Raw genomic sequence first — 25,933 nt, 5'->3', positions numbered from 1 at the left:
TATTTAAATTTTTAAATGGGTCAAATGTTTTCTTCCTCTAGCAACATAAAAGGTAGAGATAATCCAATTATTTGTTGCTGAGGAGATTGGTGCTATCTTGATTCTTTAAGTGAGCCTCAAAAAAAAAAAAAATCAGTAATATACTCAAAGTCACTAGTAAGTGTCAGGCATGGAGTCAGCCCAGATCTGCCTGACTCTAAAAATCTACGCTTAGATAATGGGGGGAGGAGGAAAGGGATGGGTCAATGTATGACAAGATAAAGAAGTTGTATAAAAAATTTATTTCAATCTTCATTGAAGATTATTTACCTCATAAAAGGGTAAACTACCCCGAGGTAGCTATCATACAGGGATTACATTTCCCTGATGTATTTTTCTGATCAATAATTTCAAATATGAAAAAATGACAATAGCAGTTAACAAAATGATTCATCTATCTTTATCTCCAACTACATGCTTTCATTACAATCTGGTTTCATTTATATTCTAAGCAAGAAGCTAAAGGATAGAAACATTACTCTAAAAGCATTCTTTAACTGTTATCTTACAGTATTATATATGCTCTCCATAGTCCAGAAAGATTGCAACTTTTATAACACAATAAAGGTCACTGAAATGTCAGATAATAGATAAGAAGCACAGGCTTTGGAGTCTTCAATTCAGCCCCTGACACTTACTAGCTTATATGTCTTCTGGAATGTTAGTAGCAAATTCCTACTTTATTGGGATATTGCTTAACTAAGGGAGATAACAATTATAAAACTCCTAGACATGGCAGATGCTCAAACAAATTTTAGCTCCCTTTCCTTTGAAGAATGACAGATACATGGAATATCAAGGATACTGGTTTTAAAAGTCATGCTTCATTATTTCCCTCAGACAAACAGTAGCATAACATGAAGCGTCAAGATCAAAAGAAATCAAAAGAGATAAAGTCGCTTCATCAATGTGGGAACCTTCTGCTTTGACATCAATATCATGTTCTTCTATTAGTTGGTATGACAGATTGCGGGGTTGTTTCAAAATCTTTCTATAGCATCCTGGAACGTTCAGTTTCAGAGTAGGTACTTTAAACCTACATGTCTGTAGTCCATCTCTGTTAAGTACTTCCTGGTACCACAGCCCTACTTTGTTCTTTGGGTACTGAACATTGTATCCAAGCACTGGAAGAACCACCTGCACAAGGGAAGGGGGCAAAAAGATACATGAAACAGCCTTCAGAAAAATCAATGATCAAATTTTAAATTTACTTTTATGACTGGGTCCTAGATCTGTAAAAACAGTCTCAGAATATAAACGTACAATCAGCCTAAAACATACTATTGAATACCATACTACTTTATTTTTTATGCTAGCAGACAAAGAAAAGAGCTACCTAAAATCAAGAAGGATTAATAATAAACAAGATAACCAATTCAAGTCAGATATTACTAGACAAACCACTGCTAAGGTAGAAGAGATGGAACAAGAAGTTTAGGTACATTTAATTAACTAACAGACTTAATCTCTGTGCAGTCATACAATCCTGAAAGCAGATTCTTTCTGTAACAAAGAGTACCCTCTACTGCTCAACTGGTATTTTAGTTGATAATTTCACATCCCTCTTACTAATTTAAAAACATGAAAGCAAATAGCGGACAGCAAAAGTAATGTTTATTTTCTCAGCCGCTGATGAGTAGATACTGCATTCTGTGGGGTTTTCCTCCTTTACTGATGACCTCTAGACATTTTTCTTGAACAGTACCAGAGGGTAGTCAAAAAAGAAACAAGGTAAAAAACTCAAATCCACACAATATTAATGTCCAAATTCATTAGGCTAATTGAAAGAAGCCAAACACAGAAGGCCATCTATAATAATAAAAGCATAATATGCTAATTAGACCAGACAGCCAAACGACCTTCCGAATGTCCGTCTGGATGAAGCCAGGGCTGTCAGGGCCGAGGCAAGCCGCTGTGGCTGCGAGGGCCGAGTCCCTTGCACGATTTCGTGCATCGGGCCTCTAGTATACTATATGATTCCATTTATATGACATTTTTTAAAAGGCAAAACCATAGGAATAGAAAGTAGATGAGTTGTTGCCCGGGGATGGAGATTGACTACAAAGGGCACAGGGAAATTTTGAGGAGAGATGAAACTATCTTGGTTGTTGTAGTAGTCATATGGCTGTATACATTTATGAAAACTCATATACATGTAAACTTAGGAGAGTGAATTTTATTTTATATATATATATTCTAAATTGGAAAGTGGTAAAAAAAAAAGTGGGGGGAGGGGAACTGGTCACATTTTTCTTTTGGAGACAATGTCTACATTTAGATCTAAGTGATACTAATTTTTAAGCAAATTTACCTGATGTATTGCATATGCATTAGCCGATTCCTCTTCTTCAGTTACTAGGTGAACCTATTTTTAAAAAACATGATGAAAAATATGGATGATTCTCAAATGTTTCAAATTTCTTCAATTTTCCCTAATTTTGTTATGTAAAATTTGACTCCTATGCTGAATATACATATATCCAAACAAGACCTTTTCACAGTTTATTTCTGGAGGAGCAGACTACATAAAAATTAGAATTATTCTTCCTGCTTTAACCACTGATAACTGAAGTTGGCACACACAGATTTTGGAGGGCAGCTTAACACGTCTTTACTTTTACCTCAGTCACCAACAATCTTTTTCCAAATTACAAAGTTGTTCTTTATTATGCTGAATCAAAAATCTACTTCTGTCCCCAACAAATATCAGACTCTATGGGGAGTGGTGTTTCTCAAAATGTGCTTCATAGAACAGTTACGGGTATCACATGTAGGAGGTGTGTGATGTATTACATTTGAGAAATGTTGCTGCAGGACATCACAGAATAACTAATTTCTCTTGCAAAGGAGAGCTCAAGTTCAAAGGCAGCAGCATCATTCCACAAGGACTGACAGCATCTCCATCTTCCTAAAGCACTCATCGTATATGATAGTGTCCAGATCGCTTCTAAATCTGCTTGCTTTCTCCTTGATTCTCTACCCTTATCAATAAAGTTCCTCCTCTTTTTTTGGTTTTTCATTTGAGTTGCTTATTTTTAGGTAAATAACCTGTTTAACTGTGATACTCTGAAATGGATATAAAACTCCAGGTGTGATCTGACCAAAATAGATGGGGTTATGATCTCTCCTGTATCACTTCCAGCTTTTTGTCTTTCACAAATTCATAAGCATACCTACAATATTGTTATTTAAATAATTTATGAAAATACCAAAAAAAAACATGGTCAAGTACAAAAGACCATGTTTTGCCTTAAGAGAACTCTCTCCAGGTTAATATCAATCTACAAACATGCTTTTGCTATATGGCTGCTCCCCAAATATGAATTCACCTGTTTAATTGTGCAACTCACATTTCTCTAGCTTGCCCATAAAAAAAATTAAAAGAGAATCTACCAAATGCCTTGAAGTAAAGTTATACTTGTTAGGCTAGTAATCCTATCAAAAAGGGAATCAGATTCGTTTCCTACCATTTTTAATTATAGATGTACAACATTACATGTCCTATATACTAGTACCACGTCTTAAAAATCTTATTCTGCTTTTTTCCTTTTCCTAATTTAAGTTTTGAGCCTCTAAGTCCTGCCTGTTCTTTTCTCAATGCTAACTAATAAAGCATAAATGATTGGCCTTAAAATTATAAACAATTTTTGCTGCTGATAAAAGGAAACTTCAGGATATAAAGGAGAAAATGTTCTCTTTTCTCCTACAGCTCCGAAAGGAAAAGCTGATACAATTCTGACCACGAAACTCCTTACTAATGTTATGTTGAACAAAGAAACCTACAAGACGCATGTATTTCAGAGATCATTGCTATATCTTGTCAAAGTAACCTTTAACTTCTGCAAATCTGAATGAAAAAATGGTTGACTTACTAAATAATATACTGCCCAGGTAATATTTAAATGGACAGGTTATCTAGAAGGTGTATAAAAACTTAGAATTTTTCATTATTTATTAGAAGAGGATCACTGACATTTCTCTTCTTCCATTCACATAAGTTAAAATAAAACGTAAGATACTGCTAGGTTTCTTTCTACACAGTTTCAGTCGGTGTCTGTTAAATGACCATTCTTAGTAATTTATCATCCTAGTGATTACTTTCTTACCTAAATATTCAAAAGTCATGAATATTGAAATGATAAAACTTAATGAAATAATAAAACTTGCTCAGCCTTTACTACCTCTTTTCTGGTAGCAAATTTTCCAGAGAGCTCCCCTCCCAGATCTCAGATGCAGTGAGGGTGGGACGGTTTCAGGAAGGAGTCCTGGCAACACCGGCTTACGAATCACATACTCCAGTCCACAGCTATGGGTTTGGGGAATTGTGACCCAAGCAAGTCACACCATTCTCACTGAGACTCAATTCCATGGCTTTTATTAAAACTGTTGAGGTAAAAAAGTCCTCTTTTCTGGAGAAGTTGTGAGAAATAAGTGTAGAGTTGCTGATAACCATCTTGCCATTAAAGGAATAAAGTTTAAGCCAGACTGAGAATGAATCTAACAGAAAATCAGCTGACAGTTAAAGAAAATGAGGGATGAGGTAGGACATTGCCTAAGACCCTGGATACAGCTGGGCCTGGATCAATCATGGGCTTCCAGGTGTGAGGGCCAATAAATTCCTGTCTGCTCTTTCTTATGTTAGTGGGAAGTGGGGTTCCTTTATTTGAAATGAATATAAATGTCTCTAAGACATTGTTAAAAAGTAAACAAGTTGTGAAATTGCACTTATATAAAAGAAACACAGAACATTGCATGTCCTATATACCATTATAACAAAAATCTTTTTCTTTCATATTTTAAGCTTTTAGCCTCTAAGCCCTATCTTTTCTTTTCTCGGTGTTAACTAATAGAATAAAAATCTCCTTTCCTGTGGATATTTATGTGAAAGCATAGAAAAATATCTAGAAGGACACAGGCCCAAAAACAGAAGTTGGTTTTCTGGAGGCAGCGGAGGAGATCACAACAGAGTCATGGCAAGGGTAACAGCTACATCTGCAATGTTTTGGTTTTATTTTTAAGGAAACTGTTTTGTGCATTATTTGTAATCTTTAAAAGAATGTGTTCTTCAAAGGAAGTTTTACTATCTTTGTACCTTTCACTTAACACCACTGACTATTTTATTTTTTTCATTTATTGACATGTATTGAGCCTCAGCTGACAGCAGAGTAGAAAAGGAGATGAGCAAATATAAGTTAAAAAGAAATAAAATTCATATTCAGGTTTAAATTGTTTCTAAAATAAGGGCTTCAGAAAATTAGTGTTCCTGCTAAGGTAACTACTCTTGGGAAATCCTGATCAAATGACACTTACTTTATTATTTGGGAATTGCTCATCATCACCATCTTCATCCAAACAGACCAAATCACCCTCCACCACTCTTGATCCATAGGTTGCAAGTCTGTAAGATACGGCCTCATTCCAAATTTTGCTGCTATATGCATGAATGTAGAAAATGCGCATAGAATGAGGAAAGGAGAACCAGGCCTGGATACAACCCTCCTCGGTCATGCTAAAGCGATGCAGTGACTCCAACAATGCTCTCTCTCGAACTTTGAATTCTGGCATCAATGAAAGTGTGCCTTTAGCATCCTCTGCAATAAGGAGAAAATCAGTTAGTCAACCACTTTCATTTAAAGGCCAGTTATAAAGACCTTTATTATGCTTTCTAAATGAGAGTCAATGAATTGCTGCTCTTTTACACCTGAATATGAAGATATTCAGCACCAACTATAAATCTAACTACACTTGAAGAATTCTTTTTTTAAAAATAAAGACCATTAATCATATGAGCCATTCACATTCCCAGCTTTAAAAAAAACAACAAAACCAAAAAAAACAAAAACAGCCCAGCCAGTTTAGCTCAGTGGTTGAGTGTCAACCCATGAACCAAGAGGTCACGGGTCGGATTCCCAGTCAGGGCACATGCCCAGGTTGTGGGCTTGATCCCTAATAGGAGGCATGCAGGAGGCAGCCAAAGGAAGATTTTTCTCTCTCATTGATGCTTCTATCTATCCCTCTCACTTTCTTTCTCTCTAAAAATCAATAAAAACACATTAAAAAATAACAAAAAGTACAGTAGTAATTCCTACTTCAGAATGAAGATAAACTAATTTACAGTTATTAGAGGACTTCATAAAAGAGTATTAAATAAACCTCTGAACCTAGGGATTTAAAAAGAGCTATTATGGACATTTACAGAGAATTGTTTGAATAAGAAAGGGTGATGTCTGGATTCCTAAAGCATAATATTAGGTCTCGCTGGTGGGATGCATTTTAAAATTAGGGACTCTACTGTAAAGATGCTGATGCCAACAGGGCCTTGGAATCAGCATTTTAATAACTGTATCAGGTTTCTTATGAACATTAAAGTGTAAATATCATTCAAATCATTGCCATAAGGAAATTATCTTCTTTCAATAGAGACAAACAACTCACTTTGAATTTTCTTTGGTATCACTTAGATTACTCATAACAATTTGAAATGCCCATATTATTTATAGACTGTGCTTTGGCACAAAAATATTTCTCTCCTATGAATAATTACATGTTTTTATAATATGTACATACTTAAAAATAATGGAGATTTTTGAAAACTGGAATCATTTATTTTAATATTAGTGAAATTTAGTATGCACATGTATGTAGATCACAGATTTGAATGAATCTAAAATGGTATGGTTGCTGTTATTATTACTTAAATACAAGTAAGATTTGTTCAGTATTTAGTATGTGCTAGGCACTATTTTAAGAGCATTACATCTTTTATTTCATTTAAATGTCATAATAGTCTTCTAGGTACTATTATTAGCTTCATTTTCAGGTGAAGAAACCAAAACAATGAGGCTAAATCATTGCACAAGCACATACAGGTGGCAAGTACTAAAGGTGAGCGTTACACTCATATAAATTGACTCTAGAACCCACACTCATAACTAGTTTTCTTTAGTGTTTCCTATTAAGCATTCTGCATATATATCATCCTATTGAACTAGAGTTTTCAAAATCAGTAGTCAGGGCTGAATGGCAACTAGACCAGAACCAATGCACAAAGTATCAGACATAACAAATGTTCTTTTATTTAGTTTATTTTTCCATCTCCTCTAGTTGTAGTGAATTATATACTTCCATCAGTACCAGTTTAGAATTGGGAACTCCTATCTCCTCAGAGGATTTAGGCCAAGAAAAACTAAGATGCCATCTCTCCCTTCCAACCTCCCTGCAAGCAAGATTTAGAACAGACAAAAGGCCTTAAGATCGGATCAAAATTGGAGTACATGGGGCATGTAATAAAATGATTAAATATAGAATATATTAAAATCTATTTCTTATCACACTTATGTAGTAATGAATGCCCTTCTGCTGACATAGCATTTATATTATGTATCTGCATGGCTATGTATGGGGTAAAGGAACTTTTAAATACCAGTTTGAAGAAAATATTTCTTTGCTTTATTTACAGGATCATCCAAATCTTCCGGTGTAAGAAATAATTTTACAGCCTTCACCTTTAAAAATCAAGCAAGCAAACACATGTTACATAAAAATGACAAATTACTTACTTTAAGAAAAACATGCCTCTTCAAAGAATAGGCATTTAACAAATGCCTATTTGATGCTACAATTTTATCTTTAAACTTCCAAAAATTAAATAGTCAATGTTGCCCTAGCTGGTTTTGCTTGCTCAGTGGTTAGAACACGGCCCACAGACTGAAGTGTCTGAAGTTCGATTCTGTTCAAGGGCTTGAACCTCGGTTGCAGGCTTGATCCTTGGCCCCAGCTGAGGCTTAAGGGAGGCAACCAATCAATGTGTCTCTGTCACACTGATGTTCCTCTCTTTCTCTCTCTCTCTCTCCTCTCTCTTTCTTTCCCTCTTGCCTCCTTCCCTTCCACTCTCTCTAAAAATATCAATGGAAAAAATATCCTTGGGTGAGGATTAACAGCAACAAAAAATAATCAATGTTACGTTTAGAAATAAACTTCTATACAAAGCAAGCTTATATACAGGTTTAAAATATTGTGGACCAGAAAAAGTGCTCTCCCATATCTTCCACAGTTCTTCTTCTGTCATTCTTTACCTCTATTATATGAGTACAAGTGTGAAGTAATGACATAAAACTCAAACTTGACCAACACACACAACAAAAATAGGGAAGAAAAGAAGCATAAGGGAATGGTAAGCCATTAATTACATTCATGTTCTCAAGTCTCAGAATTCATTAGTTTTAAAAATAATTGCCCAATTCTTTTTTGAAATTGCCAACTTTAATATTTTCTTTTAAAACCTAAATAGATGAAAATATGTTCTTAAAAAAAGAGACATCTACTAGTTCCTGTATTTTATCACTGTCTCTAGAACTGTGATTTATTTCTAAGTATATGTCTTTGAGAGGCAATACTGACTACAAATTTGCAGATGTGGTCTGCATCATTAACTGTCAACTGTATTTCCACATACAAGACAATATTCACATGCACAATGCTTCTCACAAGTGCTGTTACTATTCTTTTCCACTCAAGAAAACATACTATAACACAAATGAGTATGGCACTATCATATGAATAATCTTGCCTTTGTGCAAGTATATAATTTTTATAGATTTGTAAGTTTTGCATATTATGTGCACTTCATGCAGTACAAAACTATGCGTATGCATATAATATGTAATTATATATAAAATATAGACTTTAAATGTAGATGTAATTTTAATAATTGGGCAAATGTGGCCTCTTATATGTGACATTCATTTATACTAGTAGTTTCATTTGAAACTAATCAGATAATTTTTCAAATCTGCTGTTCCCTTTTTAGTCTCTAGCTTTGGATGAATTCCTATCTTTTATATAATTTGATACCAGATTTCTAAAATTATAGGGTATTACTTTACTCTAAATCTCTTATCCAGTTCACTCAGAATGTGGTCAGTGTTGGTCAATTCTCTGTTCAGTCTCAAACAATACTGCACATGGCACACAGTTGGCTTTCTTATAGTACGATGCCAAGAATCTAGTAGCTGCTCAATATATGTTCAGTGATACAGAATATGGTATATATGTGTGTGTGTGTGTGTATACATGTGTATATATGCTGGGCTAAGAAAGCAAGGAGCTGGTTTATGAGTAAGTGCAACTGTGAAAACAAAAAAGATCATATTTTTAAGAATACGTACCATTTCACTCCTCAGCAAAGCCAATCCAATTTGATCTGTGTGAACTTTCCTTCCTATCCCAAATCTCTGCGGCCCATAATAATTCACAAACCCTTTATGCTACGAATAGAAATAAATCAATTAATTAAAAGTATATTGGTAGGGACTGCATGCTTGTGCCCACCCCCCCTCCAAAGTCATATGTTGAAATCCTACCCTCCGATGTGATGGAATGTGGATGTGGGGCTTGGGGAGATAACTAGGTCATGAAGATAGAGCCCTCATGAATAGGATTAGTGCCATTATAAGGAAAGGCCACGAAGCTAGCTTATCCTTCTTTCTGCCATGTGAGAAAACAATGAGAAAACCATGTTGGCACTGTAACTTCATGCTCCCAGCCTCCAGAACTATGAGAAATAATGTTCTGTTATTTAAAAGTCACCCAGTCCAGGGTTCTTTGTTATAGCCCTGAACTAAGACAAATAAATACAATTATTGCATCAGAATATGTAATCAAATCTTTCTCTTCATATTTATTTTAATAAAGAATCCTGTAATCAGCAATATACAAATGGGGACCAAATGGTCTGAGAGATGCTAGACAATTAAAGAATAAAAAGGAGAATTATAAATGATTAAAAGTTAGAAAATAAGCTGAGTGAAAAAGCTTTTAAAATGTTAGCTTTTCATTAACATTATTGAGGGGTTTCCTGGGATGTGGAACTTTTGGTGCTAAAATGGGGCAAGTTCTGGGAAAACTGGGATGAATTAGTTACCTAGCATTGTATCTGATCTTTGCCCTGAGCTCTTTCTGAATTTGAGATTCTGCTGTCTGGACATGTTTGGAATAAGAAACAGATTTATTTTCAAACCCAGTTCATCTTTCAGCCATCTCAGTTTCTGAAAGCCTGGGCCAAGACAATAACACGGTGTCACTTCACCAAGAATAGAAAATTTTAATTTATTACTACAACCATTTAAAGACATTGGTCAGTGGTTAAATATATTCTCACAAAGGAAACACCAGGCCCAGATGGTTTCTTGAAAGAGTCTTCCACACTCACTCTATGAAAGAAGTATCTATTTATTCATTCAACAATTATTATTGAGCACCAACCCCAGGACTGTTCAATAAAGATGCTAAGACAATTTGTTATTGGCATGGTACAAAAGGCACCCTTACCTCATGCTATTCACGAAAATCAATTGCAGATAAAAATAAGCACTCCCTGTATTAAATCTCATAGTTAACATTTTAACTATTTCAAATTTGAAAAAAACAACAACATAGGATAATATCGCAGAATAGCCAGAAGAATTTTAACTACCTCTTCTAATTACTTAGAGTTGGAAATAACAAGGTTTATAGCAATGAGAGACACGACCTTCTAAAACAAAACTTCAAAGACTTCTTACCAGTATTTTCAGGGCTTCTCAACTCCCTTCCCTTATTATGAGAACTAAAGAAAAGTTGGCTAATGCAACTATTATTCCAAATGGGGATTTTTATAATGAGCAATTACATATCCATAAGTACCAAATGAGACAGACAATAAATGCTATCAGAGTTTAGACCCCTCTTTTGGTGTTCTGAGCGTCCAATTTCAATGTGGAGAGGGAGTTCCCACACCAACAAGCAATTCTCTGACATCAGTTGTGTGCCCCACCATTCAACTCAATTCTGACAATATCTACTCAGAGATAGCATCAGATGCTAAAGGTTAAGTGGTCAGTCATACAAGATTGCCCACCCCCACCACCTTCAGAAGCCAGGTCAGTCACAAACCCAGGCTGCACATGTGCTTCTGATGACCTGCTGTGAACTGAAGGTTACAACAAACACTCCTTGGACTTCAGACACCAGCCGATAGTTCAGGTTGTTACCTGTACTTCTGACCAGCTTGCTTTAAATTAGAAGTTCCCAAGACCCCTACCTCGCGTTCCACTAACTTGCTAGAGAGGCCTGCAGACTCAGAGAAACATTTTACTGACCAGATCACCAATTTATTATAAACTCAGAGTTATGTGACCCAGGAATAGCCAGATGGAAGAGATGAATAGAACCTATGTGGGAAGTGGTGCAGAGTTTCTATGCCCTCTCCAGGTGGACCAATCTCCCTGCTTATTCAACTGGAGTTCATCAGTCCAGAAGCTCTCTGAATGAACCCTTCTTTTGGGTTCTTTTGGGTTTTTATGGAGGTTTCATTACAGAGGAATGATTAATTAAATCACTGGCTGCTGACAATTGATTCCACTGTCAACCCCTACCTCCTCCCAATTCAGGGGGTGGTACTAAAAGTTATAACCCTGTAATCATAAAGTTGGCTCCATATAAAACCAGCCCCCATCCTTAGGGTCTTTACGAAAGTCACCTCATTAACACAACAAAAGACAACTCTATCACTCTCAACATTTAGGAAACTCTAAGGGTTTGGGAACCTGTGAGCCAGAAACTGTGGATGAAGACCAAATATATATCTGAAAAATATATTTTAGTCATATGAATGACCAGATATATATTTCTTATAAATCACAATATAGCACCTCCTTCCTTTTGTAAGAAAGATTATTTTAATAACAGTGTTTCAGGGGTGAAAAGAATTTTAGGTAGGTCTAGAAAAAAAAGGAAAAACTGTTAGGCAAGATAGATAGCTGCTAGGGCTGGAGGAGGGGAAAGTGGGGGCGGGGGGGGGGTGCTTATCTCACCCACTGAACAAAGAAGTCAGTAGTCTTGGGACTTGCCAAGATAAAATCGCCAGATGTTCTTATACATTCTGGGAAAAGCCACAACAATGCAAAGTGGGACCTTGAAATCTAGTCTATTGCTCAAGGTATCTGGCAGGGGAACCTTGAAACCCATAGGGGGGAAAGTACAGGATGTCCCTCCAAAATACATATACCATATATATAGTATTTATTAAAATACTTTTCATTTTCAAAATGTAATAGGAGCTAGAGCTATCAGCTGTTAAAGTGTGTATACATTTGGGGGGGAAACCCTTATAAAACCCTTGAATCCTCACCAAGCAGGGCACTCAAGACTAGCTGAGCTGCCCATTTGTGCTTTATGCTTTATAAATTCGATTGCTTTGTTTCCTTAATAACTTCATTTACTTTGTTCAATACTGCTTTCTGTCACTAGTCTGGAGAGAGAGAGAGAGAGAGAGAGAGAGAGAGAGAGAGAGAGAGAGAGAGAGAGAGCGCGCTGAGGAGGGGAGAGCCCTCTCAGACTCAAGTGGCTCCTCCGGTAACAAAACTGCACATGGAGTATAAATTAAGAGAAATCCTATACACAGGTGAGTGTGCTGGATTTAAAAATCTTTAATTGGAGGATATTTTCCTGACTCTAAGACATAACATTGATTAAAAAACAGTTTTTGTTTGTTTTCCTAGGGGGGAGGCATAACATTGTATAAAAAGGTCTTCATGCCAAAACCGGTTTGGCTCTGTGGATAGAGCGTCGGCCTGCGGACTGAAAGGTCCCAGGTTCGATTCCGGTCAAGGACATGTACCTGGGTTGCGGGCACTTCCCAGTGGGGGATGTGCAGGAGGCGTCTGATCGATGTTTCTCTCTCATCGATGTTTCTAACTCTCTATCTCTCTCCCTTTCTCTCTGTAAAAAATCAATAAAATATATTAAAAAAAAAAAAAAAAAAAAGGTCTTCATGGCCAGAAACTTAGATAAGTTTTTCTCAATGTTAGGTACAGAATAGAATCATTTAGGGAGTTATTTTTTAAAATACTAATGCCTAAACTGCATCCCCAAGTGTTCTTATTTAATTGTTTTTTTTTTTGGGGGGGGGGGGGGGCGGTGTAGAGATTCACTGCTGAGAATTTTTTAAGCCCCGCACACTGAGAATTACTGTCCTAGATAAGGAGCTGGCAAACTACTGACTGCCAATGAGTAAAATCTGGCCCAACACCTGTTTTTGTAAATAAAGTTTCATTGGAACATGGCTATGTTCAACCATTTACGTATTGTCTATGGCTGCTTCCACACAATAGCAATAGAATAGTTGCAACAGAGACCATATGCCTACAAAGTAAAAAAATATGTATCACTGGACCTTTATAGAAAAAATTTGCTGGCCCATAGTCTAGACCAGTGGTCGGCAAACTGTGGCTCAGCAAACCACGGCTCGCAAGCCACATGCGGCTCTTTGGCCCTTTGAGTGTGGCTCTTCCACAAAATACCGACTTCTGCGCATGGGCCACGAAGTTTCAATTGCACTGTACATGCGCGCCCACATGTGGCATTTTGTGGAAGAGCCACACTCAAGGGGCCAAAGAGCTGCATGTGGCTCGCGAGCCGCGGTTTGCCAACCACGGGACAATCTGATTGAAGGCTATGGTTGTATACATATATTTAAGTGCCTGGCAAATGTCATTTAAAAATACATAATTTTTTTACTGTAAGACATAATATAATGTATATGTCATTTGTATATATGGCAACAAAATTCAAAATTAAATTGAAAAGAAAAAAAGAATATGTATAATTCTAAAAGATTATTTTCCAAATCACCAAAGATTTCTGAAAAGAATTACTAAACAAAGTTTCCAAAAACATTAATCCCTTTCCCTAAAATATTACCCTATATGGGAGATGCTGAAAAACATTCTTCTTAGTTAGCTTTATTTTTCCCCATCTCTGGGAAACTTTACACATTTTATTTTTTAAATTATATTAAAGTTGTTGTTTAATACAAAAATGTACTAAAAAGAAAATTTAAAAATAAGCCAAATGGCCCTAAATATCATTTAAAAAAATAATTATACAGGCCCTGGCCAGGTAGCTCGGTTGGTTGCATTGTCGCAATATGCAAAGGTTGTGGGTTCGATATCTGGTCAGGGCACATACAAGAAGCAATCAATGCATACATAAGGAAGTGGAACAATAAATATCTCTCTCTCTCTCTCTCTCTCTCTCTCTTTAATCAATAAAAAATTATACATGTAAATAAAAAGAAAAGGTAAAAAAGAAAAAGTTTATTCTCTCACTTCAATGTAAATAGAGAGACTATCAAAATGTTCCTATAATGCTCTTTTAAAATTGAGTTTTCTTACCTTAACATTTTCTATTGCCTCCAAAATTCTCTCTCTCAGGTTTGCAGAATCATTTACTTGGTTTTTTAAATTTCTGATGACAATATCAAAGTGATTTCCTTTGAGCTGACCAAGTCTAAGGGAATCATCTACAGACCGAATATTAAACACATTCATTCTTTTCTTTTTAATTTCTTTTTCAATATCTTTCAACCTATAAATGATAAATAATATAGACTCAGTTAAATCTTACATTAAAAGATATTATAAGTTTTGAATGACAGTTGCCAGGTAATCACTTACATCATAACACTAAAACAAAAACTTTTTCCATCTTCCAAAGTTAATGTTAATTCAACAAATGTGCACTAAAACCCCATTATTATAGGATTATGTTAATCAGTTATTTTAAAAAACTGGGATATATATTCCTAATGTTATCAACTCAATCTATGTAGACTTTTTGACTTTTTAGTTCAAGTGATATAATTTCTTAACTGTTCTTTTGCTCTTCTTATTCTTAAATTTGTTCCTTTCCTCTCTCTTCCTCCAACATTAATAAGAAAAACTACTAGCACCAGAGGATTTCCCCAAAATTATGCTCTGAACTCAAACTTTCCATTCTTCCCCAACATCTAAAGAATAGATCCCAACTATTTGCATAACTTTTAAGAGCATGTAAGAACTGATGTTAGTTGTTCTTTACATTCATATTTACTGTAGTTCTTAATGTTAAACTGTTTTATCAGACAAACTGTTTAGCTTATTACCTCTCCAAATATAGCTTCAAATTTTCTGCATTGTCTAAAACCTTATTATTACTTGACAGGTCATTAAAACACCACACCCATAAGCCAAATCAAAGAACTCTCTCCTAGGAACCAATAATACTTGTCTTTGGGTAATTAAAAACCAGCTTTTGGGGACCCTTTCCCACTCCCCATGTGGGAGTCCATTCTGTGGGACTCTTTCCCTCTCCCCATGTGGGAGTCTGTACTTGTTCAATAAATCTCCACCTCTGCTATTAAAAAAAAAAAACACCCCAGCTTTAACATCAAATACCTTTTAACATCTAAAGTCCTTCTCTCTTACCTATACTGCGCTTTTGATCATAAAAACAAAATTATATACTTTTTTTGGCCCCTCATATTAGAGCTTAGAAGCATTCACCTGCAAATAGTGCATACTTAAACATCTATGACTAAGGATTATACATCTATATTACCTCAAATTAGGTTCAATTTTGGCCCAATGATCAACTTTTTGAAAAGAAGCTACAGGACACAGATTTAAGTACAATAATATTAATCACAGTATTATTTACAGTGAAATATTGAAACAAATTTCTATTTCCAAAATTAGGGAAAAGTTAAATAACTTAGCATAAATAATGGAAATAATTTTGAAATATTTCGTGACATAAATTTTCTTAAAAGGATCTTAATTTGATAAGTAAAATGTAAATTGCAAATACAATATAATTTCCACATATATAAAAAGTCTTTGTACAATGTGTATATATAGGATAGTCTCTGAAAAATACATGGAAGGTATTTTTTGTGGCTCAAAATATTATTGTGGTTCTTTCTGAGTAATGGAATTATCAGTGACTTTTAATTTCTTTTTTATATAGCATTTTTTTCTATTTTCTAAATATACAATAAACATGTCTTTCTTTGACAATACCAAAAATACTTTTAATAATCAATTGAGCTCAAGAGAGGCTAAATTTGAATGCTTTACTTTCTATTTAGATTTATTTTAAATATAAGGAAGCACAACAATAAAAGTATAAAAGTATTATAGTAAGTAGGAAAAAAAGATTTGTAAGACACTGTCCTGAATATAAATGCATATTTGAATATAGAACAGGATTTTAGAAACAATTTGATCATTTAAAATCAGCCACTTCTCAAAGTTAAAATTACCTAAATTTGCAATGTAAATTTACTAGAAAACTATATAGAAAATAATTATGTTATCAATGCGGAATGTGTTGCTCAATAAGTCTATACTCAGTAAATTAACATTAACGAGGTTTATATGCTCCTAGAATTATTCAGAGTTTAATCCTATATTTTCTTTTTTGATGCAATAAGAAAAAAATTTATCTCTTATCAAGTAATGTTTTATTACCTCTCTGGAGTCACTTTTCTAACAACCATTGCTTGATAGGTGATGGCTTTCTTGTCTTTAAGGCCTGCATAACTAAAATCTGAAGGAATCAGACCAAGTACGACAGCTAAAAAACCAATTGCTTCAAACATTTCTAGATTTTCTTTTTGTAGGGTAAAGGCTGGAAAAAAAAATCCGAGGTTACAAAAAAGGCAGCTACCACACATCAAGTACATCCTTAGCAGACTAACAGATTAATATAATGAATCAAATCATTAATTTAAATGAGTATTTTTTAATAAAAATACAAAATCAGTGTCATAGATTTCAGTGGTCATTTTTAAAATGCCAATTGGCTCATTAAAGGTTTATAGAAAAAAAGTCCAAATTCCTTAGTTTGACATTCATATTAGGCCCATTCTCCCTTTTCAGTCCCCACATGTGCCACTTCAATTCATATACCCTATAATACTGATAGAGAATGTCTCATAATCCTTGAGTGAACTAGAGCCTTTCACAGCTTTGTACTTTTGCACATCTGAGTTTCTCTGTCTAAAATATATGTTCCTTCCACTTTGTTTGCCATACTTCTATTCATTCTTCATAATCCAACAGCAGCAGCAGTCCTCCCTCATATTTTTTCCAGGTTACCAACTCTGAATGCTCCCAAAGCAGGGATCATGTGTGTTTTATCAACTATTATATCCTCAGCTTAACACATAAGTATTCAAATACTTGTTGAATCAATGAATAAGTGAACTCCACAAGGAGATGATTGCTTCATCTTGCATGTCTCCACAAATTGTCATTATCTGTCTCATGACACTTAATACCATGTATTAAAATGTATCTCTTTATGGTTTATCCACCCCATAGACTTAGAGTTCCAGGCCAGCAAGCCAGTGAATAAAACAATGCATGCTTCATAGTAGATGGGAGTGAGATTGTGGCGATGAGAAGGAGGTCCAAGCCCACCAAAAAGGCCCCCAATACATTGACCTATATACCCTGCCAGCATTGACAGTGACAAAATACAGCAATCCTCAGTTCACCATATATACCTATAAGATATTTCAGCCCTGGCCGGTATTTCTCAGTGGTTCTAGCATTGACCCACCGACCAAAGGGTCACAGGTTTGATTCCCAGTCAAGAGCAGGTTCCATCCCTGGCCCTGGTTGGGGTGCATTTGGGACGCAACCAATCTAGGTTCATAGGTAGATAGGTACATACATACATTTTTACATCGTTCTACTTGCTGGGTCATGTTTATGTTTAATGTCCATTTTTCTTAGAACACTCTTCAGAGAGGCCCATAGCTGCTGTTTAAAATTACAATTGCACACTTTGAGGGCAAAGTGGGTTTACAGTTATTTGTATGGGAAATAATACAATGATTAATAAATAACAATCTGTTTATATAAAACCCTAATATGCAACTAGACCGAATGGCGGAACCGAACCGAACTGAACAATTGGTCGCTATGATGTGAGCTGACCACCAGGGGGCGCGCGCGGAACATGGCAGGTGTTGGCAGCAGGCAGCAGAGTGCGGAACATGGAGGGCATCAGCTGCAGCAGGATGGTGGAGCAGGTGAGCGGGGGGCGCCAGACCAAGGCTGGGTGTCGGTCGCTGTCATCGGGGTAAGCCTCTAGTAGTTACTGAAAATTCTTTGCTCCCACGTGCCGTGGTCCTGCCCAGAGCTCGCACCTGCTGCCAGTGCTGGAGCCGCTGCTCACACCCTCTGCTGGCACCAGCCCCACTCGCACCTGCAGCAGGTGCCAGAGCTGCCACTCGCACCCGCTGCCGGTGCCCAGCGCCAGTCCCGATCACCTGGCACCGTCAGCGGGTGCAACTGCTGGCCCCAATCACCCCTGAGGGCTTCTGCACCTCCCCCTGCTCCTGAGGGGTGATCAGGGCAGCAGACGCTGCTCGCACCCACTGCTGCCACTGGCCCCAATTGCTCCACACAGTCCGGGGGTGCAAGCAAGGCCGGCACCATCAGCGCATGGAAGTGGCGGCTGTGGCAGGAGCAGGGCTGCCAGCAGACAGGGGACTGGGGACCATGGCAGGAGGGGCCAGGCCCGGATGCTGAGGATGGGCCAAGACCTGCCCCTGTGTCCACCGCAGCCTCACGGCCCACAGTTCCTTTCAAGGTGCACAAATTCGTGCACTTGGCCCCTAGTGCAATAATAAACTTCATGTTCTGTGTACTCAGAACTGCAAACCTACTTTTGCCCACCCTGCATATGAAATAGCTAAACAAAGCTTGTAATATCCATACTTTGGAACATCATGTAGAATTTAAAAGAATGGGGAAGAGCTACATGTTCTTTATATGTCTATGTAAATAATCTCTAAAAACAGAAATAGCAGGATTCAAAAATACACATAATGTATATCACTTATGTGAAAGTTTTAAAAATCTGCAATGCAACGTAGTATATTTTCAATGTTTCAGTTTTTATAATAAAAATATATTTATATTTTTACCTAAATCCTTAAGAATTGTTAATGTGTAAAACTATAATTTCTGAAGAATATTCAAACACTGTCCACTATTTTCAACTTTTTTTTTTTATCACTAGGGTCATTAATTTTTGTACCACCATAACAGCTTCCTAGATTCTCCAAATTTTCTATTACAGCAGTGATAAATTAAATGTACTATGACTCCTGTTTCTTAAAGAACTGATAAAAGAAGTAGAGGAAAGGAGAGGATCATACAAGTTAATTCTGTGTGCTAAATCACAATTTGCTTTTACACTTTCAGGGTATCTTGACCAATGGATTTGAATATAAACCTCTGATTTTAAGTTAGCTGTTTTATCAGTTGTTTCAAATAAAATAAAATAAAATTAAATTAAATTAAAACCCTACATTTAAAATGTAGAGATTATAACCTCAGAAATAGTTTAGCCATTGTCATGATAGGATTAATTATAGAATTTAAATAAAATAATCTGGGAAGAAAGGTCAATAAAACAAAAATGATCCCTGCTTTGGGAGCATTCAGTCTTGGAAAAGAATTTGAGAAAGAAGTGCTGCTGTGGTGGGGCCTGAAGAAGGAATAGAAGCATGACAAATAGTCAAAGCAATAGAAAGATCAAAATATCAAATATTTTCATATCTGTCCATAATGTTTTCTCTTTTTCAACTACATGCCTGTGTGAACTGAATTCTGTTCATTTGCTTCAGTCAAAACAAAATATTACACTAGACTGCAGGAAAAGAAATGAGAATACAGCTGACTTTTTTATGTCAGATATTAGAAAGATTTATAGAACTATAAAATAATACAATCCTCACTAATTTTTAGTTGAAAAATATGATCATTTTTCATTAAGTGAGGAGAAAAAGATCAAAAATATGAACAATGCAATGGCAATAAATACATACCTGTCAACAATTCAATCTAAAAATCAAAATAAATGAACAAGGAGTGTAATGACCAAAAAAAAAAAACCTGATAAATAAAATAGAACCAGGTGGTCAATGGGAGGAAAAGGGGAAACATATGTAATACTCTCAACAATAAAGATTTAAAAATAAATAAATAAAATAAAAATAACATAAAACCAGAAGCATGGAAACATGGAACAGACAGATGAATCTCAGAGGGAAGGGGAGTTGGGGGCTGGGGGGCGAGGGGGGGCGGAGATTAACCAAAGACTTATAGGCACATAGGCATTACCCCTGGACACAGACAATAGGGCGGTGAAGGCCTATTGGGGTGGGGTGGGATCCTGGTGGAGGAGGGCAATGGGAAAGAAAAAGGGGAGGACATCTGTAATACTCTCAACAATAAAGATTTTAAAAAAGAAAAATTAAGGGCATTCAGTAGAAACCACAGAAGGATCCTGCTATGATAGTAGAACTATATATGACAGGCTTACAGCAATGTTTACGCTCTACCTCCTTTAATAAAACTCAAAATGAATCCTCAAATGTATCTGCAAATTACTTCCTACTTGCTAAAGCAAAGTTCAACGCTCTTTAAAAGAAGACAACAAAAACTGGGTACTCAACAAAGTAACACACAATGTTTGACCTAAAAAAAATTACTAGACATGCAAAGAAGCAGAAAAATATGACCCATACCCAAATAAAAGTCAGGCAATAAAAATATACCCAGAAATGACAGAGATGGAATTAGCGGACAATAGGTCTTTAAAAATAAAGACCTAGTCAAAATAGGCTCAAAGATTATAGGAAAACGTGAACGTATAAGAAATTGAAGACCTCAGAAAAAAACAAATGAAACTTCCAGAGCGGAGAAATGCAGTATATAAATGAAAACTGCATTAGATGCTTAAATCTTTCATAAAGTTCCTTCTTCAATAATGTGTTCTAGCAAAAGAGTATGGCGCCGTCTAAAAAAAAAGTAAACATAGACTTGCCATTTGATTCAGCAATTCCACTTCTGGGCATACACCAAAAAAGGCCCTGAAAACAGGGACCTGAAAATATATTTTTACAGCCATGTTCATCGCAGCTAAAAGAGTGAAACAGCCCATATCCATTGGCAGATGAATGGGTAAACAAAATGGGTTATCTTCTTACAATGGAAGATTACTCAGCCTTAAAAAGAAAAAAAATTCCAGCACATGTATAACATGGATGAACCTTGAGGACTTTAACCTAAGTGAAATAAGTCAATCACAAAAGGGCAAATACTATTGTATAACTCCATTTACATGAGATATCTAAAGTATTCAAATTCATAGAGACAAAAAGCAAAATAGTGGTTGCTAGTGGCTGGGGGGTAGAGGTGAATGAAGAGTTAATGGGAATAAAGTTTCAATTTGAAAAGATGAAAAAGTTCTGAAGGTGGATGGTGGTGATGCTTGTACAACAATATGAATGTACTTAATGCCAATGAACTGTACACTTTAAAATGGTTAAAATAATAAGTTATATGTTACATATATTTTACAACAATTAAAAAATAAAGCTTTTAAAATGTTTTTATTGAATTTTTAGAGAGGGATAGAGAGATGGAAACATGAATGAGAGAGACACATCGATCAGCTGCCTCCTGCACGCCCTGACTAGAGATTGCGCCTGCAACCCAGGCATGTGCCCTGACTGGGAATCGAACCAGGAACCTCTTGGTTCATGGGTTGATGCTCAACCACTGAGTCACAACAGCTGGGCCAAAAAATGAAGTTCTTTTCGAAGTGTTTCAAAGTCCTATTTTTTGATAGAACTACTTATTAAGGGATTTTTTTAAAAGATGACCTACTTTTGTTGTTACAAAATTTGGGATAGGCAATGTTTATCTCTTTTTCTTTGTTCTTGGACTTGTAGGTACACTGGTTATCTTCATACTATCCTCTGGTGAACCATCAATTCCTCCCTTTAACGTATCCCTCCAGTCATTCATAGTTTTTGTAAATCTAATGTAAACCAATATGCACAAAGTTTTCAAAATTTTTTTGGTTTAACTCAAATTAATACGTTTAGAATTTCAAATAATAAAAATCTATAGATGCTTAAATCACTATAAGCAATTCTTCCCCCTACATATAAAGCTAGCTTTGTTTTCCCTTCTAAATAGATCAGCATTTATTGCATGCCTCATGTGTCAAGTCCTATGCTAGCAGCTTTCTCATGGAAAAGACAAGTCACACAACCAGACAGAAATTTTAAGGAGAGAAGGCACTAACATTTGAGTAACTATTATGCATTAAACATTTTCATTAATTATTTCCTCTAATATCACTGTGAATTACAGTTTATTACCCCATTAGAATATTATTATGAATTATACTTTATTATTACCCCATTTTAAAAGTACAACCAAAAGTTAGGAATTAAGTAACTTGCCCATGGTATTATTTTTCTCCATTTTTTACATTTGTAGAAACTAAGTCTTAAAGATATTAAAAAGTTCATAAATATTTTTATAAAATAAAATCATAATGTAAAATAAAACCCACACAGTTTCAAGGCCCAAACTCTTTCCATTTACACCACCGAGTCCCTATAAAGTACAATCTTATTTCTGTTGCACACACATCTGGACAAATTTGGGTTACTGTTTTATCTGAAATACTTTTCTATATAAATTTATAAAACATGACCATATGAAACATCTCCCATCCCTCATGGAGGATATAGGCCAATTAAACATGGTCAGCCAAACTTGTAGAGTGAGATTTCATCAGTTCCATCCCTCCTAGGAATTGAATATATCCCCTAAAACAGCGATTCTCAAAATGTGGTTCCCAGACCAGCAGACAAAGCACCACATCTTCTAAATCATAAACTCTGAGAATAGGACTACAGAAATCTGTTTTAAGAAGCCCTTTTGGTAATTAATTATAACACACGCTAACATCTGAGAACCTCTTCTTGAAAAGATGGACAGAGCCAAAGGAAGGAGCTCCCTGTAAGTTTTCAGGGTTGTGAGGTTCAACTGTCTTAGAATACAAGGTATTCTCTTTACTTTCCCCACCATAGCAAACATACAAATACTTAATTTTAATTAAGATAACTTCCAAAATATTACATCAAAATTTACACCAGCCCTAACTGGTTTGGCTCAGTAGATAGAGCGTGGGCCTGTGGACTGAAGGGCTCCAGGTTTGATTCCAGTCAGGGGCACATGCCCAGGTTGCTGGCTCCATCCCCAGTAGGGGGCATGCAAGAGGCAGCCAATCAATGATTCTCTCTCATCATTGATGTTTCTATCTCTCTCCCTCTCCCTTCTTCTCAGAAATCAATAAAAATATATTTTAAAAAGAATTTACTCCAATAAAACTAACTAAATACAAAATAACTGCTTCAATCTTACATATTTCAGACTGTTAACTATAAATGTCTGTGTTATCCTATCACCAATAGGGATTATTTCTACAAATTAGTGTAATTTTAAAGTCTTTATCGCCCATTAAGAACAGGCCCATATATTTTTTTTCAATATCCCTCTGGATAAGTCCATTCAATTCATTTGAATTATTCAGCTTTCACTGTTTTTTTACTGTCACAGTTTGAATTAAGCTTATCAAAGAAAATGGTAATAATTTATCAAATTACCTGTGTATATAACTTTTCTTTCCTGGGATTCAACAGACCTTTTCCTGTGCTTGTGTGCTTTTTCACGAAATCTTACCGTTATCACTGTATTTGGATTACCAGCATTGTAATTAGCTTCAGGAAAAGATTTGGTTTCCACAAGATTTCCAAACTTTTTGTTGACAAAATGGTGAACAGCTTTTCTGTGGTCTTTGTTTGTATCAGGTTTAAAGGTAAATTTGGAATTTTCTTTCTTTGCATCCAAGTATTTAAAAAAGTCAGATGCTTCTTCTTCAGATACCAAGTGACAGAGTTCTTTATACTCAAGATTTGGTTTTACAACAATTTCACTGTTTTTTCCTACAGTTATTAAAAAAGGGAACTTCTGCCGAATAGCACTATGCAAAATCGCCCTCCGGTTTTTGTCAAGGATTCTGCCCAGTGAGAATTCAGGAGACGGTCCAGTCAGCTCACTTTCAGAATTCCATTTCTCTTTTATATCACAGGCAAACTGATCCAGTAGTTCATTAGTTTTTTCATCCAACAAAGAGCCTAATGCATAAACTTTTTCTTCTTCACCTTTGGAAGTTCCATCATGGATAGCATCTTCCTTTTCTGAACCAGACTGATGATTCTGGTCATCATCGGAGCACCGGACCAATATACTGACTTTCTGGTTGCTTCCCTCTTCAAAGACTAAATTTTGCAGACCTAGTTTGGTTTTTTTGGCAAAATTATTTGGCTCAGGCAGTCCTTTACTCATCTTGTAAATAAGTTCATCAGTGGCCTTATTAACTAACTGTCCCCGCTCATCAATCTCAATAACAACAAAGTCACTTGGCGAGCTTTTTATGGTGCCATGAAATCCGACATGATCAGTAATGAAACATAAAGAACTAAACCTTATTCTAAAATCTGTATCCTCTTCCATTCTTAAATAACAAGGCCTACAAAAGAAATAAAAGTTTCTTCCATTAGTTACCAGAAAGAAAAGTTGCAGCTAGCCAAACTAAATGTTTGCGGCGTTTATTTAATTATCTTTATCCCTTACAATCCGTAAGAACAAGAACCTTGTCTGCCTTACTCACTGACTATCTCATAGTTAGAACACTGTCAAGCACATGTGGGCAAGCAGTCAATAGTGATTGCTGAATGAATGAAACGAGTACCCAATAAGAACTGGAAGAGTGAAGAGGAAGAGAGATGAAGTCTGCCTCTGATAAACCAGGAAACACATAATGCCAAGAAGTGGCCATCTGAGTTCACCTCAACACTGTCCAGGCGATGGAAATGATGCCCCGTAGAATCATACGCAATGTCAGACAAAATACGCTATGTGCTAGAAACCCGAACAGCCCAAGTTCAGAGCAGCAGGAGAAAGCGTCTCCGAGCCCCGTTCTGGAAAAGACGGTTGGGTTAGTGACAAACTATGGAAGACACTTGATGCCCTGCCAAGGCCTTAGCATCCACTGAGGGGTCCAAGGACGGCCGCGGGAGGTGTTCGGGTGGGAAAATGACACCGTCCCCGGAAAGATGGTTTAGCTCGATGGCTGCGGGCTCTGAGCAAGGCACACCTGATGAAGAGTTAGGAGCTGGAAAGCAGTGTCACCAAGAGCACGGCTGTAAGCCTGGCCTTGGAAAGAACAATGCTGCACTCTTTCCCCAGCAAAAGGAAGGACGGAGGCATTCTAAGCTGGAACAACTTGGGGGGGGGGGGGCGGGGGGGAGCGTTTCCATGAGGGAGTGACAACCAAGCAGCCTGGTGAGAGAGGGTCCACGTGGAGCTGCGCACCAGGTTCCTCAGCTGCAGATTTGCTGACGAGGGTGCCGGGTGGAGAGGGAGAGGACAGTTTGACACACACACACACACACACACACACACACACAGTTGGAAACAGCTGGTTGAGGGCAGATTCCGGCAAAATGATAGAAATGGAGGCAGGGAGCGCCTTTCCCCTCCTGCTCTTACTTCCCTAGACGCCAAAGCTCGGCTGAGCTCACTCCTACATCCTAGTGCCGTCCCCAGGCCACGGAGCTCACGTCTGCGGCGTCATGCGCTGCGGCGCGTCCAAAAGTGCCCCAGACCCCGCCGGCACCTCCACCTGCCTCTCCCTCCCCCACCCCCGCCTGCCCAAGGCGAGATATTGGCCCAAGTCGCCTCCTCTTGGGGGTCGAGAGTAGGGGGCCCCAATGCCAATCACGTCATCGCCCCACACACAAGCCCGGGATCGCGCAAGGAGCCGGACCCCGTCTACCTCACATACAGGTGAAGGCGTCCACCGGCACAAGCCAGGGCGCCTGCCGGGAAACACAATATTTAGCCGCCGACAGTGGCGTATTTAAAGGGACAGGCTCCGACAGTGGCATATTTAAAGGGGCAGGCCCCCCACTTAAAGTAGCGCCTCACGCGAGACCTAGAATTTCTCACGTTGTGGAGCCGCCTGAAGGCTCGGAAAGGCAGGGAGGGCGGGACTGAATGGAGCCGGGGCGGAGCCTACAAGGTTGGGTCCGCCCCGCCCCGCCCCGCCCCGCCCCGCCCCTTCCCAGTGCACTGGCTCCCCCTCCGCC

General features: G+C 37.1%; 1 protein-coding gene across 1 annotated transcript; it reads right to left on the bottom strand.

Moving 5' to 3' along the window:
• Positions 1 to 267: 267 nt before the first annotated feature.
• On the bottom strand, positions 268 to 25,753 carry PUS7L (pseudouridine synthase 7 like). Its single transcript, XM_081082828.1, has 9 exons — positions 25,335 to 25,753; positions 23,387 to 24,312; positions 16,368 to 16,527; positions 14,253 to 14,445; positions 9,207 to 9,305; positions 7,463 to 7,544; positions 5,350 to 5,630; positions 2,351 to 2,404; positions 268 to 1,176 (listed from the first exon to the last, which is right to left on the bottom strand). Exons 2-9 carry the CDS (start codon positions 24,294 to 24,296, stop codon positions 850 to 852), a joined length of 2,106 nt encoding a protein of 701 aa, XP_080938954.1. The 5' UTR covers positions 24,297 to 24,312; positions 25,335 to 25,753; the 3' UTR covers positions 268 to 849.
• Between the last annotated feature and the right edge of the window lie 180 nt (positions 25,754 to 25,933).

Source organism: Myotis nattereri (assembly GCF_964212035.1).
Source record: "Myotis nattereri genome assembly, chromosome: 2".
In the NCBI taxonomy this organism is placed as follows: Eukaryota; Metazoa; Chordata; class Mammalia; order Chiroptera; family Vespertilionidae; genus Myotis; species Myotis nattereri.
Note: the sequence above shows the minus strand (reverse complement) of the source record. Positions and strands in the feature narration are given on the sequence as shown.